At 44.0% G+C, this 9778-nt stretch overlaps 2 protein-coding genes across 2 annotated transcripts; both read right to left on the bottom strand.

The window, feature by feature from the left end:
• Positions 1-297: 297 nt before the first annotated feature.
• On the bottom strand, positions 298-7298 carry LOC118740326 (plectin). Its single transcript, XM_036471818.1, has 6 exons — positions 6866-7298; positions 5486-6804; positions 5255-5381; positions 4501-5179; positions 2340-4436; positions 298-2272 (listed from the first exon to the last, which is right to left on the bottom strand). The coding sequence occupies exons 1-6, from the start codon at positions 6986-6988 to the stop codon at positions 843-845; spliced, it is 5775 nt and encodes a 1924-aa protein (XP_036327711.1). The 5' UTR covers positions 6989-7298; the 3' UTR covers positions 298-842.
• A 399-nt stretch (positions 7299-7697) lies between these two features.
• Positions 7698-9518, bottom strand: LOC118740317 (enhancer of split m8 protein). The gene has a single exon (XM_036471805.1). The coding sequence runs from the start codon at positions 8415-8417 to the stop codon at positions 7800-7802; it is 618 nt and encodes a 205-aa protein (XP_036327698.1). The 5' UTR covers positions 8418-9518; the 3' UTR covers positions 7698-7799.
• Between the last annotated feature and the right edge of the window lie 260 nt (positions 9519-9778).

Genomic DNA, 9778 nt, shown 5'->3' with positions numbered 1-9778 from the left:
ATGACTAGATTCAGCTTACTGAATACTGGCATAAACATCACTCCGGATCCTCACTGTCGCAGCCGCTTGGTGGCGATCTTTTTGAACTGGTACTGACGAGTGCTTCGGGATTGACATCTGTCAACCGCGAAAATTTGTTATCGGCATACAGCGTGTTTTTCGCTTAGCAACTAACGTTTGTATTGGTTTCATAAAGGCCCGATAATAGTGGTATAAGTATGCCCCTGCGTCGGGCAACCAGCTTAACCCCATCTAACCTTAAATGCTCCTACGATGTAATTATTTTATTATGTTTTATTTTCCAATTTCATGCTGCTTACAAGTTGCTTTTTGTCTTTATTTTTTTTATATAAATGTGTATGCCTTTAAAAATACTGCGTTCTAAAATACACCAAATCATATTGGACTAATTAAAAATCAAATAATCGTATCTATGTATATGCAATATATTCGCGTCTAACAAAATCTGTAGTAGGCTATTTAAATATATTATACATGCAATTGTTATAAAATATTTAACAAATAGGCATTCATATTAATAACAAAGTGACTTATCATCGCTATACTTAAATATATTGTCTATATAGTATACATATGTATGTTTATTTTTAAAAGTTGCACAATTGGCTAATGCATTTAGGAATAATTGTTAATTTGTAAAATTTTTAAACTAAAATTAAAATTAGTTATATAGAGGTATTTAAAATCAAATCGCTTGCGTGAAGTCATATAAAACGCTTTCAAGAAACGCCATTGTTTTTGTCATAACAACATCAGACAGCCCTCATTAACGCTTTTCGTTAAAATTCTTAACTGTAGGCCCCCCACTCCCTTACAGCAAATTATTTTTCTTTGTGATTCGTTTGCTCATTTGTCACTGTTCGCTCCTGCTCCCCAGCTGCTGCTGCTGCTGCTGCCGATGACGCATTCCGTGGATAGTTGCGTGTTATCGAGCGCTCAAATAAACGCACCGAGGAAAGACAACTTTCACCAGAGAAGAGTTGCGAATGCGTATTGCCGCTACTACTACCGCTTCGATTGCCACTACTGTGGGGGTCTGAGGGTGCGGAGTGTGTAACTGGTGTTGAGGTCTTTTGCCTGTCCAATTGATTGCTGCCAGCATTAGTACGTGGCGTCATCGTTTCAATGATGGATTGTAGGAAAGCACTGCGTAATGAATCATCTGTAGGCGTCGATGAACTGGAAGACGTGGCATGTTTGAGCAGTTCTTTGGTGAGAAAGTCACGCAAATTTAACGGACGTCCAAAGTCACTAAGAAATTCGCAATCGCTTGAACTACGAGCAGCACGACGCGACTGGCTGAGTCGGACTGCGTCATGTACTACCGATGAATTAGGCGGCACATCTTTTGCGGGGCTCCTTTTCGCTTGCTGTTGCTCTGGTACATTTCCCGTTGTTGGAGCGCCTGTGTCACGCATTGGACTGCTTCTTGGTTGCTGTCGCTTTGGACTTTGCGATGGTGAACGCATCTTAGTGTGTTGCTCGAATTGCACCTCCTTTGCAGCGCTAATGCTGACCGCCTGAATGCGCTTGGGGCTTGTGTCACGCAACGTGGTGTCCGGTAAACGCGCTGGACTCTTACAGATCACATCATTAGTAGTATTCTTCGGACTCGAACGCTGCTGTTCTGTTGTTGCAGCACCAGCGCCAACAGCCCCAGCATGCAAAATGCGCTCGGAACTGGAAGAGGTGTTGCTGCCGCCCGCCGCTTCCGCTTTCTTTGTGCGCGCACGCATTGTGGCGGGCCATTTCATGCCCAAACTAAATAACTGACGCTCAAATTCGCTGGAACCATTTTCCGAAGTGGAGGTGAGCTTCTCAATGCCACTTTCTGTGGTGAAAATACGTAAGTGAGCTGGCGCTTGCCCAGCGCCATCTCTCGCAGTGGAGGAGAAGATCTGCTCTTTCGCATTGGCAGTGCGGAATGAATGTTGTAGGATTTGGCGACGTCGCAGCTCTTCTTCGATGTTAATTGATTCAGATTCGGTTTCGGTATTGGTGTTGGGGCGTGAATCGGTGATATTTTCAAGACTGGCGCTGTCGAGGAACTCACCGCTCGCCGAATCGGCCTTTTTTTGGCGCATGTATTCTTGTCTTGAGGGAAAAGCTTTAATGGTGAGATTAGCTACACGCAGACATGCTATAAGATCGTCGATAGTCTCGGGCGATTCATCTTCTTCGCCTCCTTCTCGATGTACGCTTAAGTTGCGAAGATAGGCAGACAGCGATGGAAATTCTCGATAGTCGGGTGCTGAAATGAAGAGAAGTAATTAAAAATCGTCGGCCTATTTTAAATATTTTAAATTAACTTTACTCACCCGTGCCATCCTGGGCAGCGCGTAGGCTAGCGATCAACATCTCGAACTCCTGATGTACGCGCATGCTCGTATCCGCATCCAGTTGGCTAACGTCCAAATTCATTTCTCGCGCATACTGTTCGAAAGTAGGAAAATGTTGCGGCTGCAAACGCTTGCTGCGCGACGCCTCAGCCGCTGCCGTAGCTGATCCTGCTGCCGTGGCGTTAATGCGCGAAGTTGCCGGCGTGTCCACCTCCAAGATCGTGGACAGCTCGTGCGCCACATCATCTTCTGCAAAGTTGGGGCTGTAGCGTTGTATTGTTGGCGGCGGACGATTCTTGCGCGTGGCGCCATGGGTGCTGGGTTGTGTAGTGGTGGTGGCGGATGCCTGCGAAGGCGGTTCCACATCTTGCGCCGTTACTGGTCGTGATATTGAGATGCCACTGTCACGACTAATGCCGGTAGCCTTGTGCTTTTCAAGTGGTGCAACGCTGTCTTGCGCTGATAAAATTTCACCAGATGAAGTGGCAGCTTGTTGCTCCAATGCGCCTGGCGGCGTGTAATCCACAGTAGTGGTTGGCTGCATGGTGAGCGTATTTTGACGGCTGGCGCTGCTGCTTCCGCTGCTGCTGACACTTGTATTCTTATCAGTGGCCGAGGCATTCGAGCGACGGCGCGTGCCATCCGGCAGTTCGATATACTCAGTTGAGTTGCGCCCCTCACTAACCGAACTCAGTGTGATTTCCATGAGACGCTTTTTCTCAGTGCGCACCTTTTGTATGAGCTTTGTCAGTTCGGCGATACGATGAGTACAATTCTCGGTGAGCTGCGCATAGCGCGCGATCTGTTCTTCAGCGCGATGCTCTTCTGTTGAAACCGCAATGTCACGCATTCGCTGCGACTCACGAGGTGGCTTTCTAATTTGAGCGCTTGTATCAGCTGCAGCACGTTCCGCAGATAAGCGCATTCGGTTCGCATCCTCTCTAACTTGCTGATGTTTTTTCTGCGGTGCCGCTTGAATGGCTACTGCCTGTGCGCGTGCCTCTACAGACGCTCGCTGTTGCTGGCTTGATGATTTTGCTGCATTGTCCACAGCAGTGCTGTTTCGCATAATCGGAGCACTATTTTTTGTCTTCGTCAATACTTCCTGGCGTCCATCGCGCTCTTTTCTTTTCACATCTGCTCGTTCTTGTGCAAAGCGTCTTGCACCATCATCAGATGTAATACGCTGCTCTGAGCCCCGTGGCGCCTCCTTCGGTTGCCTTGCTTGTTGCTCTTTCAGCGACTTTTCTCCCTTGCTTTGCATATCCTTCCGCAAGCGCTGCTGCCAAACCTCTTCAAAAATGCGTATGCTGGTCTCCAGAGTAACATCACTTTGCGAGCGCAATGTATCTTCCAAATCACTAATAAAACTGCGATTATCTTCAATAAATCGTTGCACTCGCTGTAGACGTTCCTGAGAATCCGCCATATCCACAGCAGTACCTGTACGATTCGAGCTGACGTTCATAATGGAAGAGGAAGGTGTCTCTATGTCGGAAGAGCTGACGCCTAGTGCGCGTACGGAATTTCTCGACATGCCCAAAAGACGCTGTACATAGTGTGCTATAAGAGGGTTTACTCGGGCAATGCGTTGTGCTGACGCTGCGGGGCGTGCAGTATATTTTGCTGCACCAGCAGATGCAGGTCTGACCTTGTAATCCTCAGCTGTAACCGTGTAATCTTCTATCCCCTCCTCTTCATCTGCCTCTACCACCTCTTGATCTAATTCTAAATGGTTGACCAAAGCGCCCACCTCATTGGTAATGCGTGATGGCAAACTACGATAGGAGGTCGAGTTCGAGTCATACGAGTTTTGGCGATTGACTTGTCCCTGCTTGGCAGCTGTAGACACTACTTGTTGCTTGTGCTGCGATTTTTCGCGCAAACTGCTCGTTGAGCGCTTCGCCCCTAATCTCCGTGTTGGCGTATGGATGAGCGTGGAAAGTTTGCGTGGACTTTTCGCCGACTTTTTCACTTTTTGTCTGCCGTGGCGCCCGCCGTCATTCCTTAATTTAATTATAATCTCTAATGGCTTACTACCCGTCGCTAGGACTCTACATTCCTTTCCATCGGACTCTGTAAAGAAGTATTGGAATTAGAAAACCAAATAATATTTACGCATTAAACCATTTTGACTTACTTTTTACAATTCCTCCTTCTTCGCCCTTCATTTCACTTTTGGCTGCGGGATTTACTCGTTGCTTCTGCATTCTGCATAATTCGCGTAGTTTCTGCTCTAGCGCAGCTTCTTTTTGCTGTACATCGCGCATGTGCTTTTGGATTGGTGATAGCCTTCCCTCCTCATCCAAGGCGCCGTTTGTAAGTATACGCTCACGTTCGCGTCGTACATCACTGACGTCATTTATTACCTGCTGCATGCTTTCATCGCTTCCTTTCTTGTTTAGCTCCTCACACAAGGCTTTGCGCAGTTCTTCAATTCGTTGCAGTAGACATTTTAAGCGTTCAGCTTTCTGTGCATTTTGTTTTGGCTGTGTACCAGCATATTTGTTTAGATCATTGCGTATTTTTTGCTGCTGTTCATCAACGTAGCCGAGTATTATTGATCCACAGCTATCTGTTGAGCCGGTGTTATTGATTTGATCAAATACGCTTGGTGCACCTAAATTTAAGTCACTGGCGCCAACAGCGATGGCGCTGGCAATGCGCTGTGGGCTTGCAACCCGAGTTTGTTGTTGCCCAATTTCTGGGCAGGTGATTATTGCGGGGCGCAGAAGCAGTTCTTCTACGGCAGCAGTGCGCTTATGCTCGAGGCGCTCAGCTCGATTGGCTTGTAATTGGTGGCATTGGAGGAGGTTGGACTGCAAGACAATTACAACATTAGATTTAAATATGAGCCTTTAAAATACATTTTTTTCCCCAATGCAATAACTTACATCTGCTTGATTCAACAGTTGCGGGTATTGTTGAGTTAGTGCATCCAGTTTATTCGTAAGCTCCTGGCAATCACGTCTGACCTGTTCGCGCTCGAGTGCTTTGCGTCCACGCTCCTCTGAACGCGCGCTGTGGATGAAAGGGTTTTAGCTTTAATATCTTATCAAAAATTTTGTTTTATTTTATTATTCTATTTTTTTTTTTATTTAAGCTTATCTTCTATGTCCACTTACCGCATTCGGTCTTTTTCAAGCCCCTTTTGCATCACTAATTCCCGTTCTATTTCCGCTTGCTGCACTGCATTCGGCTGACTTCGTTCGCGTACACTGGGTTGGTGTACTAGTCCTTCTGTGGGATGTGGATATTCTCTCGTATACTTATTGTTGTAATCATAGGAATGTACACGTCCTACACTATCATCGCGAGCATTTTTTCTCTGATCACTTTTGCTGGCACTATCTAATGTCACTGTGGCACCTGAAAGCGTATTTGCAATTTCTCTGGAAACATTTCCAGACGTGCTAATTTTTCGTGGCGATTTTTGTGTGGAAGTCGCTGATGTAGCTGCTGTTGATGACGGCGGTGGCCGTGGCGCCCTTGGTGGTGAACGTGATTGCGATCCACCGGTGGTACTTTTTGCGTTAATGAGCTGTGAAACCAATGTAAAACGTTTTTTGGTCGCCTTTGATGCAGCAGCGCTGGTAGTCCCTGAACCCATTGCAGCAGTGCTATCTTTAAATGAAGGACGCCTGGGATTTTCTGGACTATTATTGCGCACAACGTGGCTGAATTGCCGATTACTTTGTGGGTGTTTGTCTTTAATTTCACCAGGTGTTATAATCACCGAATCGTTACAATCCTCAATATCAACTAGCACAGTTGGATTTCTGCTAAGAATAGGTTGCTTGTTAGCTGGCCTAGTGTGCTCTTCTTCATCAGTCAGTGTAGTTGAGAGTGTCGACGATGTGCTCGAAAAACTACTATTGCAAGGACACTTAAACCCATTTGGACACGCACAAATAATCACCGATTTTGTAGTTGGACTTCTGCTACCAACATTGGTGGCATTTTCCTCTTCTTCTTCGCTGTTTTCTTCACTTTCCGTTTCGCTTTCAGCGCTCGAGCAATGGCATGTTGACGTGTGTTCCTTAGCACAACTTTTTCGCTTTCTCTTCTTTGGAGTTTTCTTTCTTGTATCCTTCATGAGTACATTTGGTGTTTGTGTGCCAGTTGCTTGTAGTACTTTTTTCGCAGTCTGCGGTGTCTTTAAGCCCAACCGGTCAATTGTCTTCTTTCTGAACTGCTGCCGTTGCTGCTCCCGCTTTACCTTGCGCTCCGCCATGGCTTCGTTCTCCAACTTTGCTGCATGATGCGCGGCCCCAATTTGGAAAATTGCCTGCCGATAGTCGTTATTTTTCTGATCCAATACATGCTCTCGCCAGCATTCAAATTCCTTTGCCTTAATAGCTTCTAAATTTCTCAGCTGCCTTTCCTTTTCGGCAGCAACGTCATTGCGTATTTTACGCGCCAAATTTTTCGACTCTTCACGTACCTGGTAATTAAGTGGAAATGTGTTAAAAGTTTACCCTCGTACGCATAGCAATAGTAATTACCTCAAGCAGTCGTTGTTTTCTAAGTTCACATTCCAGCTGCTTCTTGAAGCGCACGGGATCGTCCAAAATGCTCGGCTTACTGCATGCTTTAAATTTTCCATTCACAGTAATATTTACAGACATTTCTTTGGCGCACACAAATTACGCCACAATTTTTTTTCTACATCTACTGCAAAGTAAATGTTAGGGGCAGTTTTTGCACTTTATTCAAATCAAATAAAATGAATAACGACAACAAAACGAAAGCGCAGACGCGGAAAAAATTAACACAGTCGTAGAGTGGCCAGATAACAAATTTGTAAATGTTTATGTGGAATCTGGAGCAAACGATTTGACGTTTTTCTCTTTTTGTCAAGCTGGTCACTTGTAATGAATCAGTGCTGCCAAACTAGCCTGCAAGATAGCAGGGTTGCAATCGAGGTGTGTTTATTAAGCTGTGAAGAGAAAAAAGGACGTCCTTTGGTTTGAAATTTGGCAGCAGTGACCAGCGAATAGACAATTGAATAACGGAAGCTAGCGTCAGTTTCCTTTATTGACGGAAGCGGCGGCAAGAATATCTTAACTATAATTTGTGTTAATTGCATTAGCTTATTTGTTTAAAACAATAAATTAAAAACAAGGAAAGTGCAGTGAGTAAAATATTTAAAGTTAGAATTTTCGTTACACGCTTCCCAAACAGTAGTCAAAAATAAAAGGTATGTAATTTAGTTATATGTGTCTATAAATGTGTATATATTTTCTTTTATGTAGTTTGTAAATTACGTACATATGTATATAAATTTTAAATGCTGCTTAAAACAACAAGTCAATTAGGTAGGGGGTTTTTTTTTTAAATAAAACATCACAGCTTAGTATCACAGCTGGTGGCAGGAACCATAGTCTCTCTGTTGTGCTCTCCATCTACTTATTGGCACAGCGGCGTCTCTGCTGGCATTTACCAGGGCCGCCATATATTAAGGCTGGCGGTATGCGGAGTTGATGCTGCAACAGGTGAGGCAGCTGGACTCTCGCCGTCACTGTGATAGCCGGAAGAAGCTGGACTCAATGGTGCACACTCAATGCTTAGCGCCTGCATGTGTATGGTTTTCAGCGGCTGATGCACCACTTGTTGCTGCGGTTGAGCTATGTATAGTTGGCGCTGTTGTTGTTGTTGCAGCCCCTGCTGCGTCTGCTGCTGTTCTAGACGATTATAGTTCCGGCCCAAATGTGTCATTACTGATTTGCCCAATTCTATGCTCATGCCAGGTGTTGATGCCATCGCACGAGACACTTCGTTTACTGCATTCATGTAACCATAACGGAATGCATCCATCGATACGTTTGCGCTTTTTTGTGCCTTACTGCTACCGCGCGTGCATTGTTGTCGCACAAAAACAAGCGTTTGTTCGAGCAGCTCTGCTTTGTCCATGCGTAAAACAGCATCATCCGCTTGTAATTCGGCTACGAGTTTCTTCAACGACTCCAGACAGTCATTGATACGCGCACGTCGTTGACGCTCCAATAGTGGTTTCTTCACTTTCAAATAAATTTCAGTTTTACTTTGTTGTGCCATTTTATATCGCTTCTGGTTGTTAACGTTTCGTTGGTTAGGACGAAAATGTTATCATATCCTTGCCGAGCGCTTGCTTTTATACTCGAGAGCGCGATCAACCCTTAGCAGCAAGGATACAAAGTGCGTGGCTCTCATTTATTTTTGCGCTTCTAAAGTCAATCGATATGGCAAAGAGCAAGCAAACAACCCTCATGCGATGGAGTGTAAAGTGAATTAACAGCCAAGTACGTATTTACGTATGTACATACATACATACGTAAGCGCATATTAATAAGCAAGTATTTATGTGTGCACATATTGCTCCGCAATGAATGACAACGAGGACACTTGGCTGCAAAGAGACGTACAAAAAATACGTTGTTGAAGAGCAAAAAAACAAACGAAAAAGAAAACCTGCCTTATGGCTCGTGGCGTGGGAACCAAGTCGAAAGTGAGTTTCTCACACAGCACTTTCCGTTCGGCATGTGTTCGTTGTTGTTGCTAGCATTGCTGTTATAATGCTGGCCACATGCTCCTTTTTAAGGATCTGAAATTTTGCAGCTGCTGCTATTTTACGCTTTGGTATTTTGATCCATTGCTTCGCCAGCAAATAAGAATGCATACATACACATGTACATTCATATGTATGTATATATGTACATAAATAGTGAGGATCTATAGGGCTTTTCGTGCGTTATGTTTGCTTTTACGATTTATTGGATTGCCATGTTGTTGCTGCTGCATTTTTTACAGCTGCATTTATGCGCTCCTCCTACGCAATGTGCGCGAGTGAAGATTGTTAATGATTTTTTCTATGTTATTTTTTTGTTGTCGTTACTTCAGGATAATGGCATAATTGTTTGTTGCTGTGTGTTTGTGTTCTTGCTAATGCTGCAGTGTGCTAAGCACCCTGCGACAGCTGAATTTGAGTGTGGGAAAGTTTGAGAAATTTCAAATAAATGTTTTAATGGTGTATTCATTCGAAAATTAATTGTTAATGTTTTTTTTTTCGTGACTTTTGCCCAGTTGCTGGCCAAAGTGGCGCGAGCCAATGCGTGCAATACACGAGTCATTAATGGTGATTATGTACATATGAATGTATGTATGTATGTATGTAGGATGCTATGTGCAGTGGATGCATACTTTGCAACGATCAATTTATATATATAGATTATATAGCCCATATTTGTGTACGTACTTATGAAGTGATTTAGAAAAAATTAACAGAATGTTTGTCTGAATGTTGCAATACTCTGTTTATAAGTTGTTTTTTTTTATGATTGAACATGAAAACATATCGAGCCTTATACGCGAAAATAATGTAAGCGAGTTTTTTTTTCATAATTTACTTTTTGATGCAGAAATACTCTTAGAACTTTTTA

Source organism: Rhagoletis pomonella, unplaced genomic scaffold (assembly GCF_013731165.1).
Source record: "Rhagoletis pomonella isolate Grant_MI unplaced genomic scaffold, Rhpom_1.0 Rhpom_scaffold_00001, whole genome shotgun sequence".
NCBI lineage: Eukaryota > Metazoa > Arthropoda > Insecta > Diptera > Tephritidae > Rhagoletis > Rhagoletis pomonella.
Note: the sequence above shows the minus strand (reverse complement) of the source record. Positions and strands in the feature narration are given on the sequence as shown.

What these genes read in the sequence shown, in the direction of transcription:
- LOC118740326 (XM_036471818.1), bottom strand. Translation starts at nt 6,988, where the DNA reads ATGTCTGTAAATATTACTGTGAATGGAAAATTTAAAGCATGCAGTAAG. An exon ending in GAAAACAACGACTGCTTGAG is followed by an intron (nt 6,805 to 6,865) that starts GTAATTACTATT and finishes CTTAATTACCAG; the next exon opens with GTACGTGAAGAGTCGAAAAA. An exon ending in AGAAGGAGGAATTGTAAAAA is followed by an intron (nt 4,437 to 4,500) that starts GTAAGTCAAAAT and finishes ACTTCTTTACAG; the next exon opens with AGTCCGATGGAAAGGAATGT.
- LOC118740317 (XM_036471805.1), bottom strand. Translation starts at nt 8,417, where the DNA reads ATGGCACAACAAAGTAAAACTGAAATTTATTTGAAAGTGAAGAAACCA.